The sequence below is a fragment of the Stomoxys calcitrans genome, chromosome 5 (assembly GCF_963082655.1).
Source record: "Stomoxys calcitrans chromosome 5, idStoCalc2.1, whole genome shotgun sequence".
In the NCBI taxonomy this organism is placed as follows: domain Eukaryota; kingdom Metazoa; phylum Arthropoda; class Insecta; order Diptera; family Muscidae; genus Stomoxys; species Stomoxys calcitrans.
This window is the reverse complement of record NC_081556.1, coordinates 95,197,971-95,214,555: the sequence shown is the minus strand read 5'-3', so window position 1 is coordinate 95,214,555 and position 16,585 is coordinate 95,197,971. Positions and strand designations below refer to the sequence as shown.

Sequence of the window (16,585 nt, the reverse complement as noted above, 5' to 3'; positions counted from 1 at the left end):
TCATAGCTCCATTCTAGGTAATAATCTTTCACTTGTAATGTTAAATCATAATTTTTAAAATTCAAATTAAAAACCAGTAACTAAGGGCAAAAGTCGGGCGGTGCCGACTGTATAATACCCTACACCTACCCTATAAGTGCAATGTGGGAGCTATATCCTATTCTGAACCAATTTTGATGGACCTCGTCGAGCAAATATGTTCAAACTGTAATAACTACGGTTGACAAATGACAATATTATTGCAAATTACCCAAAATCTGACGAACATATATATGGGAGCTATATCTAATTCTGAACCGATTTCGAGCAAACTTCTCAGATAATGTGGTAGTCGTCGAGGAAAGCGTTGTGTAAAATTTTGGCAAGATTGGTCAAACAATGCGCTTGCAGTGGCTTTTGGGGTGAAAATCTGGCGATGTACATATATGACAGCTATATCTAAATCTGAGCCGATTTCTGTGAATTTCACCAGAAACATCGAGAGTCATAAGGAAATCCTTGTCGAATTTCGAGAGAATAGATTTACAAAAGACCATTTTATTGCCATATTACTGCAAATCGGAGCTATATCTAAATCTGAACCGATTTCGAGCAAACTTTGAAAATATTGTGGAAGTCGTCGAGGAAATCATTGTACGAAGTTTTGGGAAGATTGGTCAATAAATTCGCTTGCAGTGGCTCTAGGAGTGAAAATCGGGCGATATATATATATGAGAGCTACATCTAAATCTGAGCCGATTTCCATGAAAATTACCAGCAATGTTGAGAGACTTAAGAAAATCCTTCCTGCCGAATTTCGAGAGAATCGGTTAACAAAATACCATTTTATTCCCATATTACTTCAAATCGAACGAACATATATATTGGAAGTAATATCTAAATCTGAACCGATTTCGAGCAAACTTCTCAGATATTGTGACAGTTGTTGAGAAAAGCGTTGTTCGAAGTTTTGGGAAGATTGGTCAATAAATGCGCTTGCAGTGGCTCTAGGAGTGAAAATCGGGCGATATATGTGTGGGGGCTATATCTAAATCTGAACCGATTTTCATGAAATTCAGCAGTAATGTCAAGAGTCATAAAAAAATCCTTCTTGCCAAATTTTGAGAGAATTAATTTAGAAATGACCATTTTATTGCTTTATTACTGAAAATCTAACGCACATATATATGGGAGCTATATTCAAATCTGAACCGATTTTTTCCAACTTCCATAGGCTTCATCTCTAGGCCGAATAACATGCCTGTACCAAATTTTAAGACGATCGGATGAAAGCTGGGACCTGTACTTTGTACACAAATTAACATGGACAGACTGATGGACATAGCAAAATCGAATCAGAAAGTGATTCAGAGTCGATCGGTATACTTATCAATGGGTCTATCTCTCTTCCTTCTGGGTGTTACAAACAAATGCACAAAGTTATAATACCCTGTACCACAGTAGTGATGTAGGGTATACAAATTGTTTAACAACTTTACATAAAGAGGAAATCTTAACACTCCAAAGCTCGAAAGACGATTTCATATTCTGCAAGGGCAAAATAGGTTGGGACTCAGATATGTTTGTTCATTGTGATACCATAGGGACAGGAGGAGAAAGATGCTCCTAACACTTAACCAGCCACTTTGCTTTAAAAAACCTAATAATTTGCAAATGTTTACATACGCAAATTCAAACAGGTCCTCAAAGAAATGAGAATCTAAAATGAAACTTTTTGTTCTTTTCGTGTCAGTGCGATACACACACCAGAGATGTTCTATAGCAGTGGTGGTCAAATACACACATACTTTTGCACATTACTGTGTACGTGCAGAAGAACACTAGCCAATGGGCTTGGAAGTATATTTGTTGGAGTGCCCATCACTTCTCCATGGTGTCTTCTTCCTCGACGTCGTCACAGCTTCTCCAGAAGTCGTTATTTGCAACCTTTAGTTTCTCAGCATGTCTTCCGATCAGACAGTGACCTGTCATGACGGAAACAATGATTGAGACGTGTATTCTAGCCAACGACTGTAAAGCGGTTAACCTCTTGGGTCACATAATTCTGGAGTGTTCACAACCCCCACTTTGTGACTATTCGAATTTCGCAAACATGTTTTTGTAGAGCTGCTATATAAGTTTCTGGCCTAGGCAACACTAGGTTAGGTTAGGTTGAAAAGAGAGTGTGGATATTAATCCGCCCCATGCCACTATGGACATACACCTAAGCCAGTAATCGGCTTATTGTGCGCTCTAAACACTAAAAAAGAAACCTCGAAAAAGAAATCTGTTTACAAAATTCCTAATTGTTTTTGCTACACCACGCCCCTTAGTTGGTTTGTGTCTGGTATTGTGATTTGTGTGTGCGAGTGTGTGGTATGAGTCCACCGTAGCGCAGAGGTTAGCATGTCCGCCTATGACGCTCAACGCCTGGGTTCGAATCTTGGCGAGACCATCAGAAAAAATTTTCAGCGGTGGTATTCCCATGCTTGCAACATTTGTGGGGTACTATTGTATGCCATGTAGAACTTCTCTCGAAAGTGTGTCGAGCTACGGCACGCCGTTCGGACTCGGCTAAAAAACAGAGGCCCTTTATCATTGAGCTTAAACTTGAATCGGACTGCACTCATTGATATGTGAGAAGTTTGCCCCTGTTAGTGGAATATCCATAGTCAAAATTTGCATTAGCATTGTGTCCGCACCAAAGTGCCGTTGTCTGTTAGCCGTGAAAGCCGGGTAACGACATAGGAAATGCTCCAACGACTTATCTACCTCCCCGCATGCCCTTCCTATGCTATTACTTGCCGCACTTATTTTGCATAAGTGAGCTCGGAGTCCTATGTGTCCTATTATGATATCGGAGTCCTGTGTCCTGTTATGATACCGAAAGCTTTTCTCATCTCTTGCTTGCTTCGATTCAGTAATAGCCTCATTTCCTCACAATCCGGATTTCCCGTCGTCCTGCTGACCATTTCGCTGTTCCACAGTGCGCATTCGTAGCTTACGGTCTTAACACGGACTGCGTCAACCCGAAAGGCCTCGGGTTAACCAAGTTTATTGACGGCAGTCCTCTGGATTTCACTGCCCTTCTTCTTTTATGGCCCGGCACGCAAACGATGCGAATCGTGCCCATTCTCAAAGAAGGCGTTTACGTCCTTTTCACACTCCAAGACTGTTTGTGACTTTACCGTCCTGGTTGTTATTGTCCTTATGGCCAGTCTACATTGGATATCAAATTCGTTTTCTAATACCCGGTTTGGGGTATTGGCCCAAAAAACTATCAATATTGAACTCCACTCTCTTTAAGACACAAATGGTCATGGCGAGCAAATACGTCCTATTTTGGGGTTGTTATGGGGATGGGTCGCCCCTAGATAGTTTGTCCGGATTGTTGGTATCAGATTCGTGGTCTACTACCAAATATCTTTCATTTGAGACCCATATTCCCATAGTCTGCAAACATATCCGATCTGGTGGGTGTTTTGGGGAGTGGGGCGGCCACTAGACACTTTCCCGAATATTTATATCAAATTCATGCTTAAATCCCACCACCCATATCCAATATCTGGCGTTTCAGATATCAAAAAATGTAGTACCCTATTTTCACCACGGGACTATTATACACCATGTGTGAAAATTTTAAGAAAATCAGTTCAGCTATTTTTGAGTCTACATGGACCATACAAACACAAATTGATTTTAATATAGCCTACACCACCACTGTGGTACAGGGTATTATATATTATAGGGAAGGAGAAGAGCTAGACCCATCGATAAGTATACGGATCGGCTTAGAATCACTTCCTGATTCGATTTAGCTATGTCCTTCTGTCTGTCTGTCCATGTATTCTTGTACTCGAGGTACAGGTCGCATTTGCTGTCCGATTTTCACAAAATTTTGTATAAGTCTCTTTCTTGGTCCAAGGACGAAAGCTATTGATTTTGACAAAATCGGTCCAGATTTAGATATAGCTCCCACATATATCTTTCATCCGATGTGCCCTTTTAAAGCTGTAGAAGCCACAATTTTGGTCCGATCCTAACAACATTTGGCACAAAGTGTTTTTTTGACGTCCCAGTAGGTGTGCAAAATTTCATTGAAATTGGTCCAGATTTAGATATAGTTCCCATATATATCTTTCATCCGATATGCCCTTTTAAAGCTGTAGGAGCCACAATTTTCGTCCGATCTCTACCAAATTCAGGTTTTGTGTGACGTCTTAATACGTGTGCAAAATTTCATCTAAATCAGTTGAGATTTAGATATAGCTCCCATATATAACTTTCATCCGATTTGACCTATTAAGGCTATAGAAGGCACAATTTTGGTCCGATCTTTACCAAATTTGGCAAGACGTGCTTTTTGTGATGTCCCATATGTGTGCAAAATTTGATCAGAATCGGATCAGTTTTATATATAGCTACCATATATAACTTTCATCCGATTTGACCTATTAAGGCTATAGAAGGCGCAATTTTGGTCTGATCTTGAACAATTTTGGCTCGAAGTGCTTTTTGTGACGTCCCAAGATGTGTGCAAAATTTCATCAGAATCGGATCAGTATTATTTATATCTACCATATATAACTTTCCTCCGATTTGACCTATTAAGGCTATAGAAGGCACAATTTTGGTCCGATCTTGAACAATTTTGGCACGAAGTGCTTTTTGTGACGTCTCAAGATGTGTGCAAAATTTCATCAGAATCAGATCAGATTAATATAGCTCCCATATATAACATTCATCAGATATGGTCTTTTAAGGCTGTAGAAGGCGCCATTTTGGTCCCATCCTTACAAAATTTTGAAGGAGATGTTCTATTTGACGTCGCACTACATGCAAAAAATTTTATCAAAATCGAATCAGATTTCGATAAAACTCCCATATATATCTTTTGCGTTTCGACTTTTAAGGCTGTAGAAGCAACAATTTTCGTACCATCTTAAGAAAATTGTAGAAGGTTCTATTCGATATTTCAATAGGTATGCAAAATTAAAGTCTAACTAAATTTGAATATAAGTGCTATATATTAAAAGTATTACGTAGACTCGGTGGTGTAGGGTATTATATAGTCGGCTCAGCTCGACTTTTGCCTTTCCTTACTGGTTATATATAAGAAAAATATGTGCAACATTTCAAGCGCCTATCTTTATTCTTCCGAAAACTAGCGAGCTTTTGACAGACGAACGGACATGGCTAAATCGAGTTGAGCAATATTTCGATGTGTTACAAACGGAATGACGTAATTAGTATACCCCATCCTACTACAGTTGAGGTTATAAAACGTAGCCTCGAAAAAGAAAATCTAAATTCGTTAGGTGGTATTGAATCTAAGTCAGAGGTTCTGTGCTACGTGCCACAAAATCCCCTATTCTAGTCTTCCGAACCTTGAGAGAGTCAGTGATAGTTCAATTGTCGGATTTCTATTTGTTAGGCTGTATTGAGCCTCCTTTACCCACACCGCCTAATGTGTTAAAATTAGGATCTTTACTTATCCTAGTTTCCCCAATATTGAGAAAGCCGTTGATGGTCTCGTTGCCGTCCTCCTGTTCGTTAGGTGGTATTGAGTATCCTCAATGTCTCAATATGAGGATCTTGGCCTATTCTAGTCTTCCTAATCCTTACCCCGTAGAAACCCATGCCTTTAGTCTTAGCTTAACTTGCCACGGAGACTTGATCAATGCTCACCGCAAGAAGAGTTATTTCCTCCTTTTCCTTTCTTATTATAGGGATGGTAATATTGGGTTGCCCAAAAAGTAATTGCGGATTTTTCATATAGCCGGCGTTGACAAATTTTTTCACAGCTTGTGACTCTGTAATTGCGTTCTTTCTTCAGTTATCAGCTGTTACTTTTAGCTTGCTTTAGAAAAAAAGTGTATTTGATTAAAGTTCATTCTAAGTTTTATTAAAAATGCATTTACTTTCTTTTAAAAAAACCGCAATTACTTTTTGGGCAACCAATATAACCTTACCTCTTCATTATTACTATTTTTTATACCCTCCACCATAGAATGGGGGTATACTAATTTTGTCATTCTGTTTGTAACACCTCGCAATATGCATCTAAGACCCCATAAAGTATATATATATTCTTGATCGTCGTTACATTTTAAGTCGAACTACCCATGTCCGTCCATCTGTCCGTCCGTCCGTCCGTCTGTCTGTCGAAAGCACGCTAATTTTTGAAGGAGTAAAGCTAGCCGCTTAATATTTTGCACAATTACTTCTTATTAGTGTAGGGTCGGTTGGGATTGTAAATGGGCTAAATCGGTCCATGTTTTAATATAGCTGCCATATAAACCGATCTTGGGTCTTGACTTCTTGAGCCTCTAGAGGGCGCAATTCTAGTCCGATTTGACTGAAATTTTGCACGTTGTATTTTGATATCACTTCCAACAACTGCGCGAAGTGTGGTTCACATCGGTTCATAACCTGGTATAGGTGCCATATAAACCGATCCTGGGTCTTGACTTCTTGAGCTTTTAGAAGGCGCCATTCTTATCCGATTTGGCTAAAATTTAGCATGAGGTGTTTTGAGATGACTTCCAATAACTGTGATAAGTATGGCGAAAATCGGTACATAACCTGATATAGCTGCCATATAAACTGATCTGGGATCTTGACATCTTGAGCCTCCAGAGAGCGGAATTCTCATCTGATTTGGCACAAATTTTGTACAACGGCTACTCCCATGGCCTTCTATAGCTTGATACATCTCCCATATAAACCGATATCCGATTTTGCTTCTTGTGCCCCGAATCAGACTTACTTACTTGATATAGCTCTCCTCCGTCCTTATTCATTATTTTTTGTTTGCCTAAAAAGAGATACTGCGCAAAGAACTCGACAGATGCGAACCTTGGTGGAGGGTATATAAGATTCGGCCCGGCCGAACTTAGCACGCTCTTACTTGTTATTATTTAAGGTAGATACATTTATACTTTAGTTGGAAATATTGTATACTGAAGGAAAATCAATGTGGGTGCTACAAAAACCTTCATTAAAATAATGAAATCTTAAAACATTTAATTTTAATACATTTGCCACAAAAAATAGGACATTTCTTCAGCAGCACCACAAAAAAGCTAAATTGTTTCTTTAATTTTGTTTTTGTTTTCATCTACACAATAATTTTAGGGAAATAAAAATTTTAGTTTATCTCAATCTTTTGAATGTTTCCAATATATCTGCAATAACGAAAACAAAAGAAATAAATTAATAACAAGTTTTAAGATTTTTAATTTATTTTTGGACATTTTTAGCTTAAATCAATTTTATTTTACTGAGTTCCCTAATTGGTTATTTGATCCACATTGTTAACGTTGTCAAAAACGTCATAACCACACACATTGATTTGACGCATACGAAACATAAATGAAAAAGAGGAGGAGAGGTATTGATATTGTCATACAAAACCACCGAATGAATGTCTTTTAATAATCAATTATTCATGGGAAAGGCCAAAGTACTTCAATTGATTGGAAATTTACTTTCATGTGTCATAACTTCGATTGATTTGAGCTAATGCTGCCAAAAAAAAGCGTTATCGTTTGGCACATTCACCAACGAATATCACAAAATTTCATTTGGCAGACTGTTTGGCGTTATTGATGACGGACAGACACACATATCCATAAAAACCCCCGGCAGAGGTTATATTTTTAGAGTTGGTTGTAAGACATACATCATTTCTAATAGTATGGTTAATTGTCCAAATAAGTTTTTTAATAGGAAAACCGACAAACAAACACCTACGCAAGGCATGGGTTTTTTTGTCTTTTTTTTTTTTGTTTATAGAATAATGTTATTAATATATAAAATCTGGAAATATTAGTGATTTGTACAAAATTCTTCCATTCTTCCAAAAAATCAAGTTGCCTTGCCGGATAATATGTACCCTTCACTATAAGTTGTGTATGCCAAGTTTTACGTTCGATAACTTGCATTGTTTGTTGTAAGCAATAAATGAAGTCAAGACCCAAGATCGGTTTATATGGCAGCTATATCAAAACATGGACCGATATGGCCCATTTACAATACCAACCGACCTACACTAATAAGAAGTATTTATGCAAAATTTCAAGCAGATAGCTTTACACCTTCGGAAGTTAGCGTGCTTTCGACAGACAGACGGACGGACATGGCTAGATCTACATAAAATGTCGCGACGATCAAGATTATATATACTTTATGGGGTCTCAGACGAATATTTCGAGTAGTTACAAACAGAATGACGAAATTAGTATACCTCCCATCCTATGGTGGAGGGTATAAAAAGTTGTTGAAAAAAGTGAAAAATTTTATGTTTTTAATTGGACAACAATTCAGCGAAAAGGATTTCATTACCTTAATGAAGAATTTCATTACATAATTCGCATGCCATTAAGTACTTGCAAACCAAGGTTCGAATCCCCCGGCCAGTAAAAAAAAACATTTTTTTAAATATTCGGATATTTTCCGGTTGCAGACCATAGGGTAATCTGTATTACAAATAGAACACAAAAACCCATGTTTCTCAGAGTCGGAAGACTAGACTAGGCAAAGAACCTAAAACGAGGACATCAGGCAGTGCACTGATATGAAAGTCAATGCAGTCTAAAGAACATGGAGCAGACGACGAGATCATCACCTACTCCCAAGATGCTCATTTACTGGTGGACCAATGATTTAGGTAATCCAGATAAACCACCACCGGAGCGAGACTGCTACACACGCTCTGATGGAGATAATCAGCAAGGGCAAGATTCATATAGTCTTAATTCAGGAGCCATGGACGACCCGGAACAAAGTTTCTGGACTGAACCATATCATATTCTATGCTAAAACTGGTACTCGGCCGAGGACCAGTGTTGTCAACGTCGGATGCAACAGTGGTGAAACAGAGAGACGGTGGACCATACCTGGCATCACTTTATCTGCCTTTCGACTCTCCGAGACCGCCACCCATGTCGGAGCTGCAAGGGCTGGAGAGGCAAGCAAAACAGACAGGAAATGAGGTACTAATACGGTGCGATGAGAACTCTCATCACATTTCGTGGGTTATTGCCAACACTAATAAACGGGACCAAGCCCTGGCAGAGTTCTTGAATACTATCGACCTAATAACACTTAATATTGGTAACACCGCTACCTTTGTTAATAGGATTAGGGAGGAGGTATTAGATGTGACGATATGTTCGGAAAATCTAATCGAGGAGGTGGAGAATTGGAGGGTCTCCATGGAACACCCTTTCTCTGACCATCGCTAAATTAGATTTAGAATAGCACGGCCAGTGCCGGAATAAGTTGAAAACCAACTGGACAAAATTCGGAAGGCTACTCAGAAGGAGACTTGGGCAAGATAATTTAGATTATTCAAGCATAGAATACATTGACGAAAATGTCAACAGGATGACGACTGCACTGGTGGGGTCCTTCGAAGATAGTTGTGCTCTTTGGGAAAGGAAATCAGCCCGAGAAAAACCCTGGATGACCGGGGAGATTCGCAATATTGGGAAAGAGGTAAAAAAGTTTCTCTCAAAACCCATGTCCAAACTGAAACTTTAGTAGACGACATGGGTGTGAGAGCAGAGACAATGGAGGACATGTTGAGGCTTTTGATGAAACCCCATTTTCCACAGGAAACGAAGAGACTCACGGAGATACCGGAATCTTGGAACAATGACATTGATCGAATGTTTATAATTACGGAATTTATAGAGGAATCCTTCGATGCCAAAACGTACACCCTGGCGGTAAGCATTGACATCGAGGGGCTTTTAACAATGTGCGTACCGACACACTGATTCAATCCTTAGACCAGTACCTGGCGGACTCGGTCCTAAGAGACTGGATAAACCATATGCTAAGGAAAATGTTGATAAATTAGACCAATATTTGCTTACGCCTCAGTAGTTTGGTGCACTGCTATGAAGAAAAACTGGTTCAGACAACATGTTGTCTTGGCATAGGCGAATAGGCGGGAGAATAGATTGAGGATGGGAGCAGCTCATACCATCGCGGTATAATCGAGGCGACGATAGGAAACCTGGAAGGAAGGGAAGAGGTTTCCGATCGGATACCTGAGACGACACTTGAGGTCGAGTGCGATGTACTGCTGCCAGCGGCACAGTCTTGGACTGAAGGAACCCTAGTATTGCCATTTGGAAGATCGTGTTACATGGATGGATCAAAGCTAGAGGACTAGGGTCTACATTGAGAACCCAAGGACTAAGATTTGTTTAGACTGCCTGAACACAATACGTTCGTACATGCGGAAATCCAGGCGATCACGGAATGCGGGAGTTTATGAACAGTAAATTGGCCATAAGGGCTATAACGACCAGGATTGTAAGGTCACGGGTATTGCTATCTGTAAGATCATGTTACACGCATGGATCAAAGCTAGAGGACAGAGTGGGCCTGGGGGCCTACATTAGTTGTACTTTTGCCAATGCATGTGTTTTTGTGTAATGGCAAATGTTTTGTCTACACAATTACACTACTCCCATGGTATACACATGATTCTGTGCATGATTGATGGCTATTGCTGTTGCTCTGTGTCTTTTTTTTAAGTTTAATTTTAGAGAATATTTCATTGAATTTTTCTTCTTGACTTTATATTTTTCTTCACCTTTTTGAACTTTTCTTTTTACACCTCTTCTATTTCCAGCTGGGTTTAGTGTGCTTCCGCCTTTTAGGCTCCGATAAGCTAAATGAGAAATTGTTGAGTGCCATCAATGAGTCCGGAAAGTTGCATATGGTGCCTGCCTGTGTCAACGAAAAGTACATCATACGATTTTGTGCTGTGGCCCAGAATGCAACCAATGAGGATATCGATTATGCCTGGGAAACCATAGTGGACTTTGCCAATGAAATACTAGAGAAGGAACAACACGATGAGCTAACCGAGATTATAAATCAAAAGAAAACGCATACACTGGAAAAGAAACGTTCATTCTTCGTGCGTATGGTCAGTGATCCCAAGATCTATAATCCTGCCATCAACAAGGCGGGCACTCCCAAGGTATCGTTGGATATGGCTTCGCCTATAGCACAAAAGGGTACCAACCCGGTTATAAGAACCCAAAGTTCAATTGATCACAATTCTTGGATATCCTGGCCACTGGCGTTCCTCTTCAACAGCAATGATGACAATGGGCAGAAGAGTAATGTCTCATTACGGTAAGATTTTATTGATTGATTTTTGCTTATAGTTAATTAATTTATAAATCACTTTGCTGCAGTTTTCGCCACTTGGATACCAATGTGAGGCCAACCTCATCATCTCGCCGAAATTCGGGAGCCGGCTCATCGCCCTCGCCGGACAGTGATTTTGGTGTGGTCAATGTTTTGAAATCGCCCAAAAAGTCTCCCAATCCCATACGCAAAGGTCTTTCCACTAGCAATAATTCCAATAATCACAAATAAATCCTTTAAATCCTCGTATCTAGTTTTCACAGCTCTCTCGAATGGCATGGGCTTGAGATGAATGTGGCAAAAGTGTATTTCTGTTTCAATCTTAACATTTAAACTTACTTGGCTTGCAAAAACAAAACAACACACAAACCAATACAATAAAATTCAGAGGTTATTGAATCGTAGGTGTATGGGATTTATTTATATGGGTGAGTTAAGTTGCACACTTTTTTGTTTCGGTTTGATATTTGTGGGAGGTTTTAATGATTATAGGCATAAAGCTATACCTTATTCCTGTAGTGCAAGGAAAGTAAATCATACTAATGATCCGAAAGTAAATTATAAATAAAACCAATACAATTTTTAATAGAGTTGCAGCAAGTTTTGATCAATAGAGTTGCCGTTTTCAATAAAACTGGATATCTAAAGTGTTCAATAACAATTTTAGTAAGTAGCGCCATCTACAATATTACCTACCCTAAGCAACACACAACAGTTGGCAACGAGTTGTCAGTGAGAGTTGACAACTATTGCAAGAATATTGATAACTATAACATCGAAAGTTGATAACTATTGGGTTGCCCAAAAAGTAATTGCGGATTTTCATATAGTCGGCGTTGACAAATTTTTTCACAGCTTGTGACTCTGTAATTGCATTCTTTCTTCTGTCAGTTATCAGCTGTTACTTTTAGCTTGCTTTAGAAAAAAAGTGTAAAAAAAGTATATTTGATTAAAGTTCATTCTAAGTTTTACTAAAAATGCATTTACTTTCTTTTAAAAAATCCGCAATTACTTTTTGGGCAACCCAATACAAACAACAACTTTAACTATCTATAGTAAGCTTTATAAGTAAATGGTTCGCATAATTAGTGTACTATCCGAATCAGGGGTTTTAATAGTAAGAATTTATGGATATTAGTGTCATATTGGGGCAATGACTCTATGTTTTGCCCATACACATCAATGTACCTTGGCAGTTTGATCCGCATTTGGTATTTCCAATTCAAACTTTTTTCAATTCTAGATATGGTGAATACCGTAAATGACGCCGCGAAAATGAAAAAGTTTCTCTCAAAAACCCATGTCCAAACTGAAACGTTAGTAGACAACATGGTATTGAGAACAGAGACAACGAAAGACAAGTTGAGGCTTCTGATGAACAGGTCCTTAGAGACTGGATAAACCATTTAATAAAGAACAAGTGGATAAATTGTAAGTTCATGACATGTGTAACCACCATGAATAACTTGTTACGAATTATGACTGAAGAGGGATTGGAAGACATGAGCTCGTAGTCCTATGTGTCTCGTTGTGATAACGAAAGCTATACTGACCTCCTTCTTTCTTCCTATTAGTAAAAGCCTCGTCTTCTCACGATCCGGACTTTTCCATAGGATTTTCGTTGTCTTACCAACCGTTTCGCTTTTCCACAGTGTTATATAAGTCACCAAAGCCCTTAACTCGGATTGCGTCGACCCAAAAGGCTGCTCTTTCATTCCTCCTTACTCCGCTATGATTCGGAACCCAAAAGGTATGGATCGTGCCATCCTCAGAGAAGGGGTCAATCTCTTTCTTACACTCCAAGACTGTTCGTGACCTTACCGTTTTGGTTTCTGTTGTTGTTGTAGCCACATGTTGAGGTGGCAATCCTCGTCTAGCTTCTATAGGTGAGCAAGCTCATTCAAAGGACTGTTCGCTGCGGGAACCGGTTGGCCATTGGTTATTTATTCAAGAACCGGTGCCGGCCGGCCTCTCACTGAGACTCTCCGCTCGATGCCACTGATTGTCAGCGACTGTAATTGCAGCTACTTCGTACAGAGCATTCCACTATCCGCATCCTGTTGACGCGTCCGGTAGTTTGCAGCTAAGCTTCTCGTGATAACAATGAACACCACAATGATCGGAGCTCAACGTTCCAGCCTGTGTGGTGCTAATTGTTATTCCGTGCCGCGTCTTGGTTGCTGTTGCCCTGATGGCCAATGTACCGTCCGATAAGATGTCTACACTCGACGTCTTTGCGTTAACACACACCACCTGATCACCCGGATCTTCGTCTGCAGGGCCGTAATATGATCAGACGGTCGAAAACAGATCTCAGTCCTCGGGTTCTCTATGTAGACCCCCACTCCCACTCTATCTACTAGCTTTGCTCCACACGTATATCATGAAATTCCAGATGTCAATGCCAGAGTTCCATCAATCCAAGATTGTGCCGCTGTTGCACTCGCACTCGACCTTGAGTGTCGTCTCAGATATCCGATCGAAAACCATCTTTGATCCAACTGCGTAGCACGAACTTCCAGATGGCAATACCAAAGTTCCGTCAACCCGAGATTGTGCCGCTGGCAGCAGTGCCTATCGTCGCCTCGATTATACAACGATGGTATAACCTGGTCCTATCCTCTATCTATTCTCCCAACGCCTTAAGTCTTATAGCCGCAGAGGCTGCCCCACACTTAATCTGTATGTCTATGGGTCGGATTTCTAGAATAGTCTCAATTGCCCTAGTGGGCGTTGTCCTTATCGCTCCGCAAGACAACATGATCTATTTTGTTTCTGGTGTTTTGATCAGGGGACATCCACATGTGGCTTTGTAAATCCTACCACATTCTTTGCCGCGGCGAAGTCTTAATCCGTTATCGGAAGTTTCCTCGTGTAGCCTAAATGTTCCGACTATTGGGACCAAAGATATTTTTTTCGTTCGTTCGTTTTCACGCCTCTCCACCCGACCCTGCCCGGAATGTAGCGGGTTGTTCTATAGTACAGATAGTACTTTAATGTGAGTACAACATACCTTCATAATAACAAACAACATATAAACAGTGATTTCCAAAAACAACATATTGGGTTGCCCAAAAAGTAATTGCGGATTTTTCATATAGTCGGCGTTGACAAATTTTTTCACAGCTTGTGACTCTGTAATTGTATTCTTTCTTCTGTCAGTTACCAGCTGTTACTTTTAGCTTGCTTTAAAAAAAAAAAATTTAAAAAAAGTATATTTGATTGAAGTTCATTCTAAGTTTTATTAAAAATGCATTTACTTTCTTTTAAAAAAATCCGCAATTACTTTTTGGGCAACCCAATATAACAGTGAGGTAAATATAATCACGAGATAGCCGTTCATTAGCTTAGCAGTGTTCTACTGGTCCGCAGAAGGAGTTGTAGAATAAATTATCAATCGGTCTATGCAATAAGCAAAGTTTTAGTGGACCGCATAGGGAATTGTAGATAGAGACAGAGTCAACATTAGAGGCAAATAAATGAAGGCAACGATTCCTAAAAACTGACAACTACTAATCAAAAGGCGAGGTTCTACTGTTCCGCAGATTGAGTTGTAGAATATGATGCCGTAAATATTGACCCTAGAAACGTGAAACGAATTAGCATTTAACTACAAAGTAGGCAATAATTAGGATAATAAATTCCAATTATGAAGCAAACAAATTAACAAAACAAACAAGGCTGTTAGGTTAGGTTTAAGTGGCATTCTGCCATCAGACTCACTTAGACGTTTTCGTCCATTGTGGTGCCACAGAAACAGAAGAAGGAAGATAACTTCTAGTTCCTACCGTTGAACCATGCAGATCGCTTTAAAAAGCCCAACAACTTGAGAATGTCACATCCGCTAAATCAGACAGGTTCTCAAAGAAATGAGAACCTAAAGTGGAACTCCTTCTGACTGCTAGTGCGGGACACACACACAGAAGGTGTTCTATAGTTTCTTCTGCTTCGATGTCCCTACAGCTTCTGCAAAAGTGTACTGGCAACCTTCAGTCTGGCAGCAAGTTTACCGATTAGACAGTGACCTGTCATGACGGACACAATGACGGAGACGTCTGTTCTAGCCAATGACAGCAAAGGAGTAGACCTCTTCAAGTCTAGATTGGGCCACATAGTTTTGGAATGCTCATAGTCCCCTCTTTGTGACCATCTATCATTCGTTGCCCTTCGGGCCTGGTCCTCAAAACTTAGCTAACATGTCGCTAGAGGCATACCTACAGATTCCCTGGAATGTGTAGGGTAGTTCCTAGTCTTGCAAGCTCGTCCGCTTTACAATTCCCTGGGATATCTTTGTGGCCCGAAACCCAGAACAGGTGAATTTTGAACTGTTCAGCCATCTCGTTGAGAGATCTGCGATAGTCGAGGGCCGTTTTTGTGTTCAGATATATGTTCTCCAAGGATTTAATGGCTGCCTGGCTGTTTGAGAAGATATTTATGCCAATCGTCATAATGACATTATATATTAGCCATTCCACCACTTCCTTAATTGCAAGGATCTCCGCTTGATACAAACTGCAGTGGTCGGATAACCTTTCGATATGACCAGTTCTAGATCTTTAGAGTACACCCCAAAGCCTACTTGGTCGTTTAGTTTGGAACCATCTATAGAAGTATATGTGTCTTCTGTTACCAGGGATATCGTAGTTCCAATCGGTTCTATCACGAATAGTGGTACGGTACTTTTTATCAAAAAGCGGCTCAGGTAGGATGTAATCCACACTGTCCAGAACATCGGATATTGTATCAAGGATAACACAGTGTCGGTAGCCACCACATGACCAATTAGGAAGCTTCCTTAACCTCACGGCAGTGGTCGATGCAATTTGGGTAGCCACAGTGTTCAGAGGCATAAGATGTAGCATTAAATTCAGATGGTGTAGTCCTCAGTGCGGCTGTGATGCAAAAAACAAGCCTTCCTTTGGATCCGGTTAAGTATTGAGCAGAAGGTGGATTTTTGAAGCGCCGTCCATCAGACCACAACACCATATAGCATTATAGGTCTGGCTGTTACCTTGCATACAATACTACGTATGCAATATCAAATTCTTTGTGACGTGCAAGGGATCACTTAAACATATAGTAGTACCTAAGCTGTTGTATATAGCACATAAGGACCTCAATGGGTTACTAATCTCGTAATTAGTTCTCGCGAGCGACCCCGTAGTAATTTATTGATAAACTTTTGTAGAAGCTGTGAGGACATCGAAGAAGAAGAGACTATAGAACACCTTCTGTATGTGTGTCCCGCACTAGCAGTCAGGAGTTTCACTTTAGGTTCTCATTTCTTTGAGAACCTGTCTGATTTAGCGGACTTTAACATTTGCAAATTATTGGGGTTTTTGAAGCGATCTGAATGGTTCAACGATAGGAACTAGAAGGTATCTTCCTTATTCTGTTCCTGTGGTATCACAATGGACGAAAATCTAAG

At 39.9% G+C, this 16,585-nt stretch overlaps 1 protein-coding gene across 1 annotated transcript in view; it reads left to right on the top strand.

The window, feature by feature from the left end:
• LOC106091739 (tyrosine decarboxylase) overlaps positions 1 to 11,561 on the top strand; it is a 28,859-nt gene extending 17,298 nt beyond the window's left edge. Inside the window, exons 8-9 of the mRNA XM_013258378.2 lie at positions 10,631 to 11,142; positions 11,205 to 11,561. Coding sequence (XP_013113832.1) covers positions 10,631 to 11,142; positions 11,205 to 11,388 — 696 coding nt within the window. The 3' untranslated portion in view covers positions 11,389 to 11,561. The remainder of the gene's footprint in view (positions 1 to 10,630; positions 11,143 to 11,204) is intronic.
• The last annotated feature ends 5,024 nt before the right edge of the window (positions 11,562 to 16,585 follow it).